Source organism: Polyodon spathula, chromosome 7 (genome assembly GCF_017654505.1).
Source record: "Polyodon spathula isolate WHYD16114869_AA chromosome 7, ASM1765450v1, whole genome shotgun sequence".
NCBI lineage: Eukaryota > Metazoa > Chordata > Actinopteri > Acipenseriformes > Polyodontidae > Polyodon > Polyodon spathula.
Genome location: NC_054540.1, coordinates 46,806,522 through 46,825,548, shown reverse-complemented (window position 1 = coordinate 46,825,548; position 19,027 = coordinate 46,806,522). Strand labels below are relative to the sequence as shown.

Below are 19,027 nucleotides of genomic sequence, written 5' to 3'. Positions count from 1 at the left end.
CCTACAACATACATTTCATAATTATGTAGTTGAAAACAAGTACAAGGGAGCAACAGTAAAATGAATCCCAGTTATTGAAACAACTAACCTGGATCATCTAACCTATTAATCTTTGTTTTGTTTTTTTTATTACTGTTTATTGATCCAGTTTTAAAAAAAAAAAATGAATAAAACAAAATCATGACTATATCTGGTATATACATTTACAAAACAATCAATTCATCTAGTACAAAATCAACACATCTAGTTTGAACAATCCCCACTCACCCCCCCACCCCCACACCCCCCCACTACTTTCATTGTGACTAGTGGTAATTTTCTGTTTTTTTAATGACCATGTGCAAATAATGCCTGAGGGGAAACATCACATGAATAGAAAAAGCTGTCTAGAAGTAGTTGCTCTGTGCATTGATTCAGACAGTTGCCTGTATCATCAATGATGAAGGTTCAGATGATGACGACGTGCGGTTCGGTGGTTTCAAATCAGATGATGTAGACTCTGCAGTCTGAGTTGATTTACGCTTTTCTGTTGTTCCTCTATAAACCATATTTGGATTATTTGTATTTAAGACACTGCAAGAGCTTGTAACTCAAGCTTTTTTGTATTGAATGTTTAAATGCTATAGAGCTACTTTGGATGCTATGTTAATGTATTATTTAGTGTTGTGTTTTCACATTGGACACTCCAATTTCTTACTTACAGAGATTATCTAAAGCCATTTATTTTAGTTGACTGAAATTGTTCATGTATTTATATATTTTTTAAATGTACCAACTTATTCTAGCTTTTTTTTTTTTTTTTTACCTACAAATGTGGTTTTTCATGATGTGCTTTTGCACTGGAGACTGCAGCTTTGAAGTTGAATGTTTATTTTGTGAAAATATTTGAAATGACAAAACAGTGGACATACTGCAGCAACTTTGAACTGTATTTCAGCAGTCAGTAGATATGCTCACTGAACTTCTTGATTCTTTAGTGTGACTGTGTGCTGTTCTCTGCCCTTTGAATTTTAAGCATGCCTTATTGTTAATGTAATATAGCTACCTAATGTTAATAACTCCTGTAATTTCACCCCTGCCTGAGTCGCACACACTTTTGCCTTAACAACAACTTTACACACCCTGAGCATTGTCTCGGCAGAGTCCGGTAATTGATTGTGTTATTAAAAGATAATTTTGCTTGGCCAAGTTTACTGAACCTTGTAATCATGGATTGTATTTAAATATTTTTATTGAATTCATTAGTATATAACAGTAACATTCAATAACAGATGAAAAATAAGCTTATCTCGGAGGAACTAAAAAAAGAAAACAAAGAACAAAAGGGAGAAAGAGAAGGAAGGAAAGAATTTTTCCTTTGAAAGGGAAACAGGAGAAAGAGTAAGAGCCTGACACGAGGAGAGTGAGAGGAGGGCCATAAGTGTTCAGTGTGCAGTTTAAGAAAAAGTAGATCGGTGAGATGAGAAGTCAGGGAGATATACAAGAGGAAGGCATGCCAGGCTGTGTAATATTTTCCAGTAGATCCAAAGAGTGTATATTTTATTTTGTAAAGCATGAGATGTTGCATGAGGTCCCTTAGCCAGTGAATATGTGAGGATGGGGCAGCTTGCTTCCAGGCAAATAGAATCAGGGACCTAGCCAGCAGAGTAGAGAAGGCCAGAGAGTCCGACTGCAGCTTTGTCAAAGGGATGTCACTGGTTGTTTGTGGCAAAGTGATTTATTGTAGACAGGTACAGGGGTGATGCAGTGCGTGAAAGAAGCAGACAGATTGAGTTTTTAGAAATGTTTTATTTTATTTCCAGGTCTGGTGACCACAATAGTTCCCCGGCAGTACACACCAATGTGTACAGCAAGGGGTATATAACAAGAACAGACGGCCCCAAATAATGAACAATATTCGTCCCACAATAATACCAACACCAGTCCTGGGTGCGTGCAGTAGTGCTCGTGGTGGGTGATACAGGTTTATATTTGTGACAAAGGTGCAGTGTTGTCTGGTTTAATGCTGGCCCTTGGCGACAGCTACAAAACTGTGTTAACTGTCTGGTAACGTACAAGACAATTACAAACAAACAACAACATTCACACAGCACAACACTAACAATTTTAGCTTTAGATACACTTTTACTGTCCCTCTGGTTCTTACTCGCTACAAACCAATGCGAAGGAAAAGATTACAATTCTCTGTCCCCCTTATGTGCTGTCATGCAGTACCCCTTCGTAAACGAGTGCAGCTGCTACACCATTTCCCTTCCGGGTCAATAAGTTCTTGCAACGGAGTCACTCCTTCTTCCAGTCTGACTGACTTCCCAACCCGGGAAAAGAACTGTCAGGCCAGCCCGTCCAAAGAACTCTGTTCCTGCTGCTTAGCGTCCTCACAGGTCGGGAGGGAGATTTACAACCAAGATTCATTGTATTTCTGTCACAGTGTTACACCAACTAATGCAATCAGAGGGTTAAGATTGATAAGTAGCTCTAGGGTCCTGGAGAGAGTCTCAAAAGGCAGATGTCCAGATGGGGGCCAACTTGGGTCAGGACCAAAACATATGGATGAGGGTGGCAGGAGGCTGCTTGCACCTGTCACAAGTTGGATCCGAATCTGGGTACATCATGGCCGACCTGACCTTGGAGAGGGGAATGTGATGTAAAACTTTGAATTTTATCAGCCCATGACGGGCACAGACAGATGAGGAGTGCACTCAACTGAGAGCAGGTTCCCTATCGTCATCCAAATTTTGTTATAAGTCTTAAATATCACACCTCTACTACAGGGATCAGATTGGAGCAAAGAGTCAAGAGTAGATTTGGGTGCAAGCACAGGGAATCGTGCCACCCTGTTTCATCTGAAAAAGTGAGCTTGGGTAAATTAGTTTTTTTGGGAAAGATATTCGAAAGAGGCAAAGCTGTTGTCAATAAATAGGTCTTTTGGAGATTTATCACTGTTTCTATGCCATATACGAGAAGACAAATCTTTCACTGAGGGAGGGAATAAGTGATTTCTATCTACAGGGCAGAATAATGAAATTGCTTGTAGGCCAACATGTTGTCTGAGTTGTGCGTAGATTTGAAGAGGTTGCTGAACTATAGGATTAGTACTGAAATTAGATTTGGCTAGAGGAAGGGGAGAGCATAGCTCAATGGAGCCTGCTTGTTGTATGGTAGGAGATCGAATTATGTCTGTAAGGTAAATCAAAACCAGTTTTTAAGTCTGGAATTGTATAACTGTTAGCAAGCCAAAATAGGGTTTGTTTGATGGAATTATTATAAGGAATTAGTTGGTAGAATGTGAAACACAAATAACCGTTTGTTTCAATTTTAAGTCTACATCCCTTGTGTGCACAGAGCAGATTTGAGTTTAGCAAGATGGCCCCAGGCCTGCACTAGTAAACCCACTCAGTCTAGAGGCAGTAATAACATCTTCCCAACCTAAGTAGCCAGGCTGAGGTGTGAATCTTTGTTATGGTAATGCAGAAAAGTGCATTGATGTTTAACACCACGCTAGTGTGGATTTATGCTGTATAAATGCATCGCATGCAGTAACTGCAGTAAACTAAGTATTGAAGCAGAAGTGGAGACACAAATAAACAGTTTTGTTTCTGTCAGTTCTTTTTAATCTTTTCTGGAGGATCAGTATCACTTGAACGAGAACACATTTTTCCTTCTCACTCATTATGAACTGACGCTGTCTTTTTAAAAAAAAAATAGTTTTTATCCCTTCAGTACCAGTAATAAGTGTCAAGTTACAAGTAAAGCGTGGTGTTGTATTAAAAATGAGGCAGGATGTATATATTTTATATGGAGAAAATTCGGGACCAAGACTGTCTAAGCGACGGTGTCAAGTTGTCCACTAGTCGATGATTGGGTGTGTTTATTTATTTATTTATTGATTGATTTATTTATGTATTAATAGATATAATATATTTGTGTGTATAAAACATTTGTAATGGAATAAACTACCCAGAAGCAATTTAGTTTGTAAAGGAACATGTATGTGAGTGTTCTCTGTAGATTTTGTTCCTCTCTTAAAAAAAATAAATAAATAAATAAATAAAATTCTTGTCCTTGCACATCCAAATATGACCCTGTTGTCTTAGCCTGTCAGACCTCTCCAGTACATATAGATGGTGTACAGTGTTTTTTAAAAAGATATTTTTAGCTTTCTTAAATCAAATACACTTTTTTAGATCAGTAACTGGCTACTGCAAGAAAAAGCTAATTTCCTTCGCTACTTATTTCTACAGTACAGCGGGTCAATAGGCCAGTCTTACCTGGTGAATAATTGCAGCTGTGCTGTTAATGAGCAAACAGTACTTTAGGCAGACTGCTTTTTACTGTGTGTTTCTATCAATTTGAATAGCTATTCTCCACTACAAGGGAGGCACATCCCCTGTGACACTTGAAAAGTGGTGTTATACTTTTTACGTACAACTGCGTTTTGACCTGTGATTGTTTGGAATCGCATGAATTTGATGACCTTTCACATGGTTATTTGATATAGGAGTGAGATAAAGGACTCGAATACTTGAAATAAAATAATTTAAGTACTATGATAAATACTAATTACTTAGTAGCAGTTGGTTCAATTTATTTGCAAAGCAGTTCACTGAATATGGTGGCTGCAACTGGGAATCACTTAAGATAAGGGCATATCTTTGGGTGGGGGTAGGGGTGTAGTTCAGAGTTCAGAATGTCAGTGAGATGCTAGTTAAACATTGTGTGTTCATTCAGTGCTGTTATTGATTACTTCTTTCAGGAGGAGAAAAGCAAAGAGTAGCCATTGCCAGAGCTATCCTGAAAAACCCCCCTATCCTCTTGTATGATGAAGCCACTTCGTCTCTGGACTCCATCACTGAAGAGGTACCAATCACACACAAATTACTACTCTCTTTAATTTATTATACATACACATGGAATCTGTAAGCTACGTTGCAACTAGTGTCCATCACTATTGTTTACCAATAATAACACTATTCTATGAAACACAAACAATTTAGATAGTGTTTATATACTACTACTTCCACGGTCCAAATGCATTCAGTATTGAGAGCCTCACAAATGTAACTTTATTCTCCCGAGTATCAAGCATTACATGTTTATTTTGCTTGAACACTGGGATGGAAACATCATGGTTCTGTCCATAGAGCACACTTCAGTTCTGAATGCAGTCAAACATTGAGGGTGGTGAAGTGAGCACAGAGAGTCTTGTTGATGCTGATCTGTTGAGAAGATATATGTACAGCTGTGAAAAATCCAGGGCATCCCACATTTTGACGGAAGATTCAAAGACAGATGTCAGTACTTGTGATCGACATTTCTTTACCAAATGATATTGTATATTTGAATTTTGACTAAGAAACATGTACATGGTTGGCAAAAAAAAATAATTATGTAATTTGAAAGGTAGCAATGCTTTTTACTGGATAAAGTAGATGTAAATTATTTATTTATTTATTTTAATGTCACCTTGTTGAAGTCTTTCTTTGGTGGTTCTTTTTGCAATTACTCAATCACAATTAAACTAAATAAATAAATACATTTGAAGCTACTGACACTTTGACTGCATGTGTTCACAGATTACAGTTGTTCTATTGATCTTTTTCAGAATATACTAAGTTCTATGAAAGAGATGGTAAAAGACCGCACGTCCATCTTCATCGCTCACAGGCTGTCTACTATTGTAGACGCAGATGAAATTATTGTCCTGAATCAGGTAAATAATAATTGTAATCTATATTTTTACCTTGCTTTCCAGTGGTAGGGATGGGTGAGGGTGTAATGCTACCAAACCCTTTTAATGCTGTTAAACTGGAACTATTTTAAAATCAATCCATCAAAAAACATGGGATGCTCTTAAATACCAGTTAAAAAGACATTGCTTGTTGTCTTTATTGGCGTGCATTGAAAATGCAGGGATTGTATCCTAAATGCTGGAGTAACAAGCCCCTGGTGTCGACAAAGGTGATTAGATTTAGTGCGTGAAGTCACTGGAATTCTTGGTGCTTTAAAAGCAAACTGAACTCCAAGGGCATTCCTCATTAAAATAATGAGTCTAAATCTGTCAATACCCTTGATGATATCCACGTAGCAGTAATTGTCTTTGAAATGTGTTTTTGTTAAACGACAGCCTTTGTAATTATAATAGGCAGCGGATATTAATGGATCATGCAGAAATCATGAGCAACAGCTGTATTTAAAAAAAAAAAAAAAAAAACTGAAAGATCTGTCTATGTGCTTGTATGTTCTAATTTATCTTCAAATGTTTTTTTTGGTTTACGTCTGATTTAACATATAACTGTTTGCCCATCTAAGTACATAATTAGCTGTCTTGACATGTTGGGATACATTTCTATTTTTGGCACCACATTTATTTTCTATTGTAAAATGTTCCCTTGAATTATCCTGTGTGTATTTCTATTGGGGATCATTATGAAGGAAAGCAGGGGGCATTACAAAACAATTAAATGTGTTGCTCTGTGACAGCCTGCCTCCCACTCACAATCTGCATTGAATATTACATGTGTTACAAACAGCTATTCTTTTAAAACGCTGAAAAAAAAGAATAATTTGGTTTTCTGCAAACACTGAACAATAAGCCTTGGGAGAGCATCTACTGTGCTACCTCTGTATAGGTAGAGACAATCTATGTGGTGCTTTTCAATTATATTTCCTATAGTCTATAGACGTTGGGGATTTGGATGCTGGAAACCCTCCCAAACACTAGTAACAGACTGTAGCATCACACAAAGAGCTCGTTGTTGGTTTCCATGTCCTTCACAATTACAGTATGCATAATCATTTCCTGTAAGGTGTTTTATTAAATCAGATCATATTTCATATATGATCTACGTTATGCAAGACGAAAGAACATCTTGAAGTATTTGTTTGCATGTTGCAAAATAGAGATGCTATTCAAGGAATCCGATAGATTCTCCAGTACTGTCGTGATTCTAAAGGAGGACACGGATAAGACAGAGTACAGCCAGCAGCTGGAGTATATAACCAGAAGACCAGATCTGAGGCAAGGAGAGTATTGTACGATTCTAATTTCCAGTCCATCTGTCGGCTGTGTCGAGTCCAGAAGGTTTATGTGTAGGCAGCTCGTGAAACTAGCAATTATCTGGCATTGCAATTATTCAAGGTTGAGGGGCAAACAAAAGGATTTCAGGAAAAGAAACAAAAGCCTTGTTTCCTGAAATCAGTAGTTTGCATTTTGCATTCCTCCTGATACAGTGCAGTATACGCAGTTCTACTATTTGCAGCACAGGGAGAGAAGATGCTTATCCCTTTAGATCCGACAGCGCCTGAGGGTGCAGTCTTGTAGATTCCTTGAACGCCCACCAGAGCCCCTATCTTTTTGTATGACAGCAATGCTGTGCATGTTTGTTCTTACTAATAATCACTAGAAAACAGGCAAAGGATTTCTCAATGCAATGTAAACTAATGTTTGATAAGATACAGAAATTGCTGGATTGCTGTAACCCTGCTTGGTTGGATGGTTATATATATATATATATATATATATATATATATATATATATATATATATATATATATATATATATATATCTTTTTTACTACTGGCCCCTTGGGCCATTGAGATGCAGTTTTTACTGGCCTGGATACAATTTTAACTGGCCCAATAATAAGTACTAAACTGTATCATCCTGCTTAGCAAGTTAACAACTCAGTAGTGTGTTAGGTTGTGTGTTAGCGCCATTCAGAAATAAAATAAACATTCTCATGGTTTGTTTAACCATGCCGATTTTGTGTATACCATATACCATTTTTGTACGTTTAACATGTTTTGACTAGATGACAATATAAAAATAAAACCAGTTGTCATCTGGAATAAATTCACCCAATGTTTACTTTAACTATTACTGTGTTATTTTATATATTGTTATTTTTGGCTTCAGAGTTGCTATGGCATCAGTAAATTAAAGAAGAAAAAAACATCCCTGTTTTTCTCAAATTACTTTGTTTAATGCCGACATTAGGAGAACCGTGCAGAATTGGGTAAACTGCATTATCCTACTGTAGGCATTTAAGAAATGTATTAATTAAATTAGCGAAGTGCTCCCCGGTGCTTTCTTCCACAGAAATGTGTATCTAGGTATGAATCTAAAACATGCTATATTAAACACCAGAGCAATACATCAATAGCTGCCATCTTTCAATATGCCTTGCAGGATATTGTAAACATCCGGTTCGCACACCATTTAAACGAGCCGAGTGCACTTGCAAACTGCATTGTGAACACAAACAGACTCGATCCTGAAAAAAACGAAGGAGGAAAAGAAAAAAACAACCTTTAGCTCTCATGCTTATTCTCTCATGATGGTTTTTCATTTCCGTATGTTTAGTAACGTGAACGGTAAACAAAGAGAGCGCACGTCTGAAATAAAAAAAGTGACTAAGCCAATATATGCTGATGCTAAAATGTTAACTGACTTTTGCTAATCCTAATAATAAACACTATTCAAACAACAATCATAATAAAAATAATCGTTCTCAGGTCGTTGTTGCTTGTAGCCTCTCCTAAGTCAGCATCAATCCTACTGCTGATATGAACGAGTCCTGAAAAGATTGTGAATGGTATTTCTGAGCTGTAATCAATTCGATCCCGTTGTCCAGCTTCCATGTGGCGTACCTGGGTATACACCTGTGCATCTTTTTTCGCTGCAGTAACAGCAGCAGACAAACACCTGCTATCTTGCAAACTATTACTGTGAGACTGGGTATGAGGCAACTAAATGTTGAATTCCAAAGAAAGCTGCTGTTTTATCTGCAAGTCTGGGAAACTGACATTTGTTTCACTGTCATCATGAAGCAAGATTAAGTCTTTCTTCCACTCTATATTTTCATCTTAATTTTTTTTTCATAATTTAATTCCTTGTCGTTACTGATTTAAACGCTTTACTTTTGGCTTATTGGTGCAGTTAGTTGCTTAGTTGTAAAAACAAAACAAAAAAAAAAGAATTGTAACAAACTGCCATGTTAAGGTAACGAATATTACCAACTGCACTTCAGCACTAGTCTAAATTCGGTTTTCAGCTTTTTGTCACACTGACCCATTTTCCTGCGTTCATGAAACGGAAGCCATGTGCACTACACTATATATATTATACAGTTAAAAAATATTACCAGCCCAATGGGGCCTGTGATGCTTCATAACTACCGGCCAAACTGCGCTCTCTACCAGCCCCGGGCCACCGGGCCATGGTTAGTGTCGAACCCTCCTATACATCTACATACACCCCGTTCATCTGCGAGTTCAGTTATCCACGGCTCCCTGACAAGTTTTTTTATCTATGAAATACAGTACATTATTGCCAGTGTAGACTTAACACCACGGTACAAACGCACACACACACACGTAAAGACGCATGCGTTGGTTTAACCTGTGGAATCAATGCCAAGACAGCAGCTCTACAAATGCGAGGACTCCTGTATGAATAGCAGAAGGACTCTGTAAAATTAGTTCTCCTGAGGCGGTTACTTAGTGAAGCCCAGCAAACATATTTTGCCTCACTTGAAACAAAAGCCCACTTCTGTTGGTACATATTTTGTTGAAATGTAAAACAATTTTTAATTACACAGCAGGCTTGTTTATTTAGGTTTAAAGGCCATTTTTTAATTATAGAATTGTATTTTTTGTTTGAGATCCCAGAAAACTAGTAACACTTAGCTACCATTATTTAATATTAATGCATGGAATAAAATTGTAAATAAATATATATATATATATATATATATTTTTTTTTTTTTTTTTTTTTTTTTTTTTTTTTGTAGTACATGTATATAACAATTTTTCTGGGTTTTTTTGGTGGTTTACAAAAAAAGACCTGGGGAAAAAAACCACTGTTGGATAGTGTACACATTGTTGTTGGGTTGGATGTGTATCACATTTTGAAAAGATTTTGCTAGGCATATCACTGTCAAAGTAAACAAATTTAAAAACATTGGTCTGTCTTTGCAATATATTGTATTGCATACCTCTCCAGTACAGGCTAATTTTTTTTTTACTAGTTTCTGTATTTTATTCATGCATTCTAGTCACACACAATGACACCTCATTTATCCGTGGATTTCACACATCTGTGGACCTATGCCTCTTCCCCCCCCCCCCCCCCCCCCCCCCTCCTCCCACCGCCCGGCATGCGGAGGCCGGCATGCTATAGATATATCTATAATTTTCCTCTGCAGAACAAAAGTTTGCAGGTATCATTTTCTGTTTATGGTTTCTGATAAGGTTGTCTGTTTTAGGGTTATTGAAAACTGCTGGGAGAAACTGTCTGTACAGGTCATTTCATTGTCATTTTTATTTAATAAAAATATAAATATACTGTTTATTTTGGTATGGGTGATGGGTAAGACTGGTAGGGTCAATGTATGTATTATTATTATTATTATATTTCTTTATGGCCAGATGTTCATTTCTAAACCTTTGAAGGTACTGCATGACATTATAGAGTAGCCATCTCCTCCCCTTTGAGTCTCCTGATGACCTTAGTGCTGAACGGAGTGTCCCTTTCAGAGAAAATGTTTAATCTGTCATTCCCCTGTCCCTCAGCTTCATTAAAGCAGAATAACACAGCATGTGATGAACAACAAAAGAAGAATAAAGATAATGTTAGAAGTGAAAGGTTCAGATGCATTGACAGAGAGCAGTGACAATGTGACTGGAAGCTAATACAAAAAATAAAAAAGGCTATGATACAGATGCGTAATAGCTGTAGTATTCATTATTCTGCAGCTCACGCATCACTTAGGGTTCTGGTCTTACTGATGCTAGTTTTATATGCGTGTTTTGCTCAGAACAGAGTGAGCCCAGCAGCATCTGTGTTGCTGAGTTTTGAAGAATTTTAATCTCCGGTGACAACCTTCTCAAGCTGAATCTATAGAACCCATAGGTACGCCATGGATTCAAGCCCGCCCCCAACTATTGTGTTGCAATATCCCAGTGTAGACATTTTTGTCTTGGCATTAGATAAAACCTAGACCTCCCAGCCAGAAACCCTATTTCTGTTTTTTCTTTTATTTTGTTTAACCATTTGTGATTAAGAGAGTGGCCTTATAATAACCTCATAAAATGCACCACATCTGACAAACTGCACAGCCTTACATACAGTGGTTTGCAGAACTATTCAACCCCTGCATCACATTTTGTTGGCACCTGAGCGTACTCCACAACACTTTCAAATTAGACTTTACATGTAGAATCTACACAAACTACTCCACATTGATAGTTACCAAAAATGCATATCGAATATAAATAAGTAAGATTTACAGAGAAAAACAGATTAATCTCAGTTGCATAAGTGTTCAACCTCTTTGCTACTGCAGCCCTAAATCTGCTCAGGTGCAGAATTAATGAAATGGTTTCAGCCTGTGTGTACTCAAAGTGGTTTAACTTGTAGATAATTTCCTTCAAGTATAGAAAGACTTTCAAACTCCAACTCACATAGTGATCCAAAAGAGCAACCATGAAGACCAAGGAGCTTTCGAAATAAGTCAGAGATAAAGCGGTAGAGAGCCACAGAGCAGAAGGTTACAAGAAAATTTCAAAGATGTTGATTATCCCTCTCAGGACAGTGAAGTCCATCATTAAGAAGTGGAAGATGCGTCATACCACCCAGACACTACTCAGATCATGGGCGCTCTTCCAAACTGAGCGGCCAGGCAAGCAGGAAACTGGTTCATTATGTCACTCGGAAGCCAACAATGACCTTGAGAGATCTGCAAAGTTCTGTGTCTGAGATGGGAGGCTGTTCACACATCAACAAGCCGGTCCCTACACAAAGCTGGCCTGTATGGATGAGTGGCAAGAAAGAAGCTATTACTCAAAAAGCCTCATCATAAAGCATGTAGAGGATACTGTAGACATGGAAAAAGGTTTTGTGGTCAGGCGAGACCAAAATTGAACTTTTTGGCCTAAATTCCAAGTGTCACGTCTGGTTCAAGCTCAACACTGCACATCACCCAGTCAACACCATCCCAACTGTCAAGTATGGTGGTGGCAGCATTATGTTATGGGGATGCTTCTCTTCAGTAGGGACTGGGAAGCTTGTCACGATAGAGGGGAGAATGGATGGTGCAAAGTACAGGCGAATTCTTGAGGAAAACCTGTTTGAGTCAGCCAAGACTCTGAAACTGGGGAGGAAGTTCACATTTCAGCAGGACAATGACCCAAAGCACAAGGCCACACTGGAGTAGTTGAACAAGAAGAGAATTAATGTTCTTGAGTGGCCCAGTTAAAAACCTGACTTGATCCAATTGAACATTTATGGCAAGACTTGAAGACTGATTGCAGTCCATCGACGATCCTCAACAACCTGGAGCAATTCTTCCATAAAGAATAGGCACAAATGTCACCATCCTACTGTGCAAAGCTATTGGAGCCCTATCCAAAAAGACTCATAGCAATAATTGCTGCAAAAGGCCCTTCTAGTACTGACTTAAGGGGCTGAATACTTATTCAACCGGTAAATTTCATTTTTGTACATTTTCTTTGCAAGTTTTGCTGATATTTAACATCCTTCTCACAAGTGTTCAGCTTAACCAGCTTTGAATAAAAAGTTTCTTTTGAAAAACTGTGCACACATTTGTAATTCAACAAAATGTATCATTGTTGGTAGGGGGTGAATAATTCTTCAAACCACTGTATATTTACGAAGTAGCAAAGCCTTTCAACAGCTATAAAAACTGACCTTGATGTTCCACTCTGGTCATAATGAATGCTGCTAACCTTGTGTGTTCTACAAAATAGATTTCAAACTAATGAAAAAAATCTATATTGATTTATTTTAAAAAGTCAACAAAAAATGTTGTTTTTTTGTTCGTTTTAGTAAGGCTGCGACTTTGGCACCGTGATTTTTTTTTAGTGCATTTCACGGACGAGTTGCGGGGAAAAGAAAAACCTAAATTCATGGAAAGGTCACCAAATAATGTAGCTTAAGCTACATCAACATAAACAAGGAGTTTTTAAAACAGTACACCAAAACCAATAATATAAAGGCTATTTCTTTTGACTGCTGACAAGTTTAAGTGTTACTTTAGAGTACCAACGTAGGATTTTTTCTTTCTTTTTTTTTTTTTTAAAGAATACCGTACTGTGCAGGCTTTCACACCGATACAGACGGTGTCTGAAATGAACTGTCTTCCTATTTCTCTGCGTATCCGGTGTAAATGTACGTATTACAAAATCAGCATGTCAAATAATTGTTTTATTACTGTTTTCAAAATAAATCTATATATATTTTTCCTTCAGTAAGAACAACAACACGTGTAAATTGGTTGTTTCTGACTAGCCTACAGAGCACTGCTCCTTTAAAAAAAAAAAAAAAAAAAAAAAAAAAAAAGTTAGTCAAATTACACAGGCAGGCACCATGTCCTAGAAACAGGGCATCACAAAGATCAGAAAAATACAAAACAGATAAACCTCTTGTTTTTATCTAGTTTGCAAAAAATAAAAAAGGATGTTCAATAGCAGTCTGTTTAGTTTTCAACAGACTATTTGTACACTACATTGTAAAAAGTTTAAAGAAATAAAATGTATTAATATTTTTTGAAGATGCAAGCCCATTTTTTTGTTTTAAAAAAAAAAAAAAAAAAAAAAAAAAATGAACAAGCACTGTATGTATGTGAAGATCACAATCCAGAGTTTACAGTAACATACTGAAACATCAGCTGAAAAATACAAATCTCATTTGCTGACCTACATAGCTACGTGTAAATGCTGCGTGCTACACAGCCAAACAATTTACACATACTTGCAGATTTGTACTCTCTGTGCATGTCATACTTTATTTCCTTTACAAATGCAGTAAGTGCCTAACCAAATGTGTTTTTACATCCATTTCCAAGATTTCACTGACTTTTGTTCAAATTCACAATTTTCATGATTTCTGTGACAAAATGATAGCCTTAACTATAAGTAAATTCACCCGCACTACATTTTTAGCACCTGTCTCAGAAACCATTTAATATATAGGCTCCATATGTGCTGGCATATAAAAACATGAAATCCTTACTTGGGTGCTCATGAAAGGTAAGGGGCATTGGCACAGGCTACTCTAGCAAGGTGCTGGCAGGCTCCATGAGGGCTTCCACTTGCAGCTCAGAGAGAGACTGAGACTCAATCCTGACCTGAACACTCCTGTCTGTCATTCAGTCCTGGTCACTTCTAAAGCAGAGACTGTCAATTGTGACGCTTTTGTGGGGGCATGAGCTCAATTTCAACCCATGCATCCAGCTTACCTAAAACTATTAAAATAACTGTCATGTGATTTGTTATTTTTTGTTTACTGGATGAGAGAGCAACCAAATGCTGTGAGATGATGGCTTCAGATGTGGTGCTGTGTGTTAATGTCTTATCTCTTTGTTTTCCCACGTTTTTAGGGTAAAGTAGCAGAGCGGGGCTCTCACTACGAACTCCTGAGCAACCCAAACAGCCTGTACTCAGATCTGTGGAACACGCAGAACAGCAAGATCCTGAGCAGCAATGGCAAGCCGGATGAGAAGAGCGAGAGGCTGACCAGGAAAGAGGAGGAGAGGAAGAAACTGCAGGAGGAGATCCTCAACAGTGTGAAGGGCTGCGGGAACTGCTCCTGCTAAAGAGGGGCCAGCTGTACAGTGGATATTAGTTTGCTGCAGTGTTTTGCACTGGTACTCAGATGTGAGCTGATTATAGAACACACTGACCTTCTCTCTTCTTGTTTTATAATTGTGTTTGGCTGTTCTTGGCAGCATATTGGTTTGAATCCATGTTCATAAGCCAAATCTGTGTTCACATCAAGCAAGACTGTCCTCCCAAGTGCTAGCTATCTATCTTTCTCTCTATCTATCTATATAAAATCTCAAAAAATGCTATTTGTAATTCGAGTTATGAGGTAACACTTTTTAAAATGAATGAATGGAAGGTTTCATAATGACTTTTTTATTCTAGGAAGCCCCAACACGTCTGGGATTACAAAAATGTTTTACAAATGCAAATTTGTTGGTTTACAAATGTGATCAATTGTGTTTATTATAGTGTATGTCAGTGATGCAGTATTTTATTGAAACTAAAGATGATTTTGAATATCCAAGAAAATGTTTTTGTCTTGGATATACGGAGGGGGGGGGGTACTGACACCTTACATGTTTTGTGTGTTGTAATCTGGCTTGGGCCACAAATAATTTGTTGGTCTCAGCTTCGCCCCCAGTGGAAATTAGTTTGCATCACAAATCCTCCACTCAGTTTTAATACCCGTCAGACTTCTCTTGACCGATCAGAGAGGGTTCAGATCAGGGTTAAGGTGCATTGATTGGAGTGAAACTCTCCAAGCATGTGCTCGAACTGTGCCTCACATTTCACGTGCAATAAATTGACATCCACCAAATTGAAATACAAATAAATAAAATGCATGACCTGTGTATTTACTCTGGACGACTGAAAACAACAGAAACCACGCCCGGGATGAGCAGTCCTAATGTGCACAGAACTAAAGCTGAGCTGCTTAGTCTGGATCAGCTTTCACGTCTGGGTGGTGTGTGCTGTAAGATTTCCCTCAAACCCTGAAAGGTTTTTAAATCAGGTAACTGCTGGGTGAGCTAGATTGTCAAACACCACATCCTTCTGTACAAACCTCTGTGAATCACGTTTTGCATGCTGTGTAGGTATATTGCATGTATACGTTGTTCAGGCACATTCAGTCTGGTTTGGGGTACTCTAGAAGGTTGAGGTGGTCACTGAAATCTTTTTTGAACAACACTGAGGTGCTTCCATCACATGAGGAACTGATCTGTACACCTTACTGGTTACACACAGGGATGATCCGTACCCTGGTACAGTGTCTAGGCCTAGCGTTTCTAAAATGTAGTAGACCAAAAAAGATGTAATGTATGTTTATGTGAGTATCTGGTTTAAAAAAAAAAATACAAAAGGCAAAACAGGAGGAGAACATGTAGGGATGTTTATTCTTAAAAGCACATTTTCTATTTCTAATGCTTCTAAAAAAAAATCAGTGTGTGCAGTGAAGTGTCAAAGTCCTGCATAGCCTGCTGCATCCTTGTGATACAAGCAAGCTGGGATCCTCGAGGTTAAGTGTAAGCAAGTCTGGCTGTAAAGACGACCCGCTGGGCTGCAGGGGGATGTTTTGCTTCACGGACAAGTGACCTTTACAGTCAGGATGCTTCACAATAAAATACATAATCTCTGTGAGGCCCAGGTATTAAAGTGGACTGCAGAATGAAAGCATTTTATGCAGATTTGATATTATTGCTTCTTCCAGTAACATTTCTTCTTGTCTAATAAATGAAGCGCCTTAAAATGTTTCCAGTGCTTTTAAATCTTCAGTTTAGACCTCTTTTTTTGTATTTTTGTTCTTGTTAGTAATGTTATGTTAGTGCCTGTTGTTGCAGATTATCACTGGAAAAGAAACCTGGAATTCTGTTTTTTAGTTTTAATATTTGGGTTTTTAATTTATAATATTTATTTTTTCCTAAACTAACATTTTCCATAATTTGTCAAGCCACAGAATGTGATTCCAGGTTTTACACAATGTCTAAGGTGTTCAAGTTATTACATTGTTTTAATCCTGACTGATTTTTCATTAAATGGGGATAGTTGATTGCACATTCATGGCCTTTGTATTGTAAATATTGTGTACTGGAGTGGTTAGCTCACAGATTTTACCTGTAATGCACAGATCCAGTGTTTGAGCATATTTTAAATTAGCACACATATAAGCTCCAAAGAGCCTTTTCATGTGCTTTTGTTTATTTTTTCTGGTTGTAGATATACACATGGCAGTAATAGTTTACATATAGCCACATCCACCAGATTGCGATCAGGAAAGAAAATAAATATTTCAATGCACAGTATGCCGTGTTTGAGCCTTATTGACCTAGTAGGGTATGAATGTATTAAGCATTGCCAGTATTGTTTTTTTTTTTTTTTTTTGTTGTTTTTGTCTTGGAGCTCCTAAATTTACAGATAGCCATACAGGTGAATATTCTTATATTTGCAAATATTTACAGTACAACAAATTCCTTCTTTTCCTAGAAACAATAAAGCCTCCAACTCTCACCTTTTATATATGCAGCCATTTTCAGGTGGTTGTTTTTTTTTTTTTTTTTTTAAAACCTACAAAGCTAAGGTTGAAGCTAAATAAATGGGTCCACAGTTGCTCACCTGGGGGTGGGGTGGTGGCTAGTGTGCCTCATTGTACTCAAGCAGCCACTATTGGTCCAGGTACCCAGCGAGTCAAGGCACAGACTGCCTGGGCTAGGCCTTGCCTCCAGGGTTCAGTAGCTTGGTGGAATCTGTTGCTTTTGTTCAGTGGGTGAACTGACTACAGCAGCATGTAAAGTAGGTCAGCTATTCATCTTCAGGTCTCCTGATCAACAAGGGGGTTGCGGAGATGAGACAACAAACAAATTGGGCTTTTTTGCTTGTGAAACACCAGCAAGTTGAGATGTCTTGGTCACTGAAGCTCCTGCCAAACCCGCCCCAACAATCACCCTTCTCCAGTAAAATAAATTCAAGTGGAAATCCTTATTTAGTAAATAATGTAGTATTGGCTGATTTTTATCAAGAATAGATGTCTGTAGGACAGTAGCAGACTTGCTCAGGTCAGCTAGAAGGGCTGATAGTGATTAAATAAAAGAATAGCAATGGTTACACCCCAGTAGCTAAGGCTAACAGCACATTGCCTGTCTTGTCACAGCATGATAAGGGTCATTTGAGATGCTTGTTGATGAAAAGGTAATTCCAGGCAGAACCTGACTGAATGGGCCATTTTTTTATAGGGCATTGTCAATTCATTGAAAGGTATTACTGCCTAGTTTGCTATGTGGAGGGTGGGGTGTTCCAGCATTGTCAGTTCTTCAGTTTCAGTGTGGTGCGAGTTGGAGGGGGCGTAATTTGTTGTGTGACAGATCTAACACTAGATTTGCTTCTCTGGATATTTTTTTGCTGATCTAGCCTGAGCAGTACAAGATGGGATGGATAACGTTAGGGGTACGGTTTAATTGGGTTGTATTTTTCACATGCTGTTTTATTTGTATGTTAAGATCTAAAAATGAATTGGTTAAATGGGGGGGAGAAACATGTGAAAAAGATTTTGTTTCTGCATGAATGCACTCGATATAATACTTTTTCCTTGGCTTTTTGGGGGCAGGTGATTTCATTTACAAAGCAGCTCAAATGATGTCAAAAAGACTGTCAGACAGGGATGAATATAAGCATCCAAAGAGCAGGTGTTTCCAAGGCTGCCTGAACCTTAAAAGGGATAGCTGGCCATTGAAGAATAGACTTTGGATGCAGATATTCTTAGTACAGTATTTTTAGTGTGTAACATGCATGGCTTTGCTGTTTTGGTGTAGACCAGGGTGGTCCAATGAGCTGTGCTGACTGCAAGCATTATCTACTGAAACGGTTGCACAACCCGAGGCCTGAGACCCCCCCAGGTCAACCTGCAGCCCCCTTGTACTGTATAAGCCCACCCTACAGGGATTCTTCAATGTACCGCAAGGAGGAGATGTGTCTTTACTACTTCAAAATGACACCTCAAAAAAGTTGCTTAGTAAAGTTGGAGAACCTGCTAATTGGCCTCAATGCAGGTAATTTAACTGTGTTTTGTCTTTTTGATGGCAAAAATAAGTTAAAAAAAAAAAAAAAAAAACAGGCAATCTAATTAAATAAAACAGCAAATTATCAAAACCTTGCACTAATGCAATTTCTGTCTTGGCTGTTCCATTTGTTGTCTTCGTTGCTCAAATTAAAATCACTACAGACAAGCATTTTGATAACAGACTTGAACTTCTGATATCTTTGGGCTCTTCAAACACACCAATAAGATGTGTTCTCACTATTTTAGATATTCCACATAAATAAATGTCTTTCTGACATTGAATTCACAATGCTAAAGGAATTGGATTTCCAACATATGCTTAATGGCTGAAGAATAAGTACTGTTTAGAAAAACCAAAACAATAAACAACTATGCTTTTATGGAAAAAAATAGGCTATACTGTAGAATAA

At 37.8% G+C, this 19,027-nt stretch overlaps 1 protein-coding gene across 2 annotated transcripts in view; it reads left to right on the top strand.

Moving 5' to 3' along the window:
- The window catches only part of LOC121318678 (ATP-binding cassette sub-family B member 7, mitochondrial-like), a 76,645-nt gene extending 60,027 nt beyond the window's left edge, over positions 1 to 16,618 (top strand). For both annotated transcript variants that reach the window (XM_041255605.1, XM_041255606.1), the window contains 3 exons: positions 4,754 to 4,857; positions 5,603 to 5,710; positions 14,401 to 16,618. In XM_041255605.1, the coding sequence (XP_041111539.1) occupies positions 4,754 to 4,857; positions 5,603 to 5,710; positions 14,401 to 14,616 (428 nt within the window). In that variant the 3' untranslated portion in view covers positions 14,617 to 16,618. The remainder of the gene's footprint in view (positions 1 to 4,753; positions 4,858 to 5,602; positions 5,711 to 14,400) is intronic.
- The last annotated feature ends 2,409 nt before the right edge of the window (positions 16,619 to 19,027 follow it).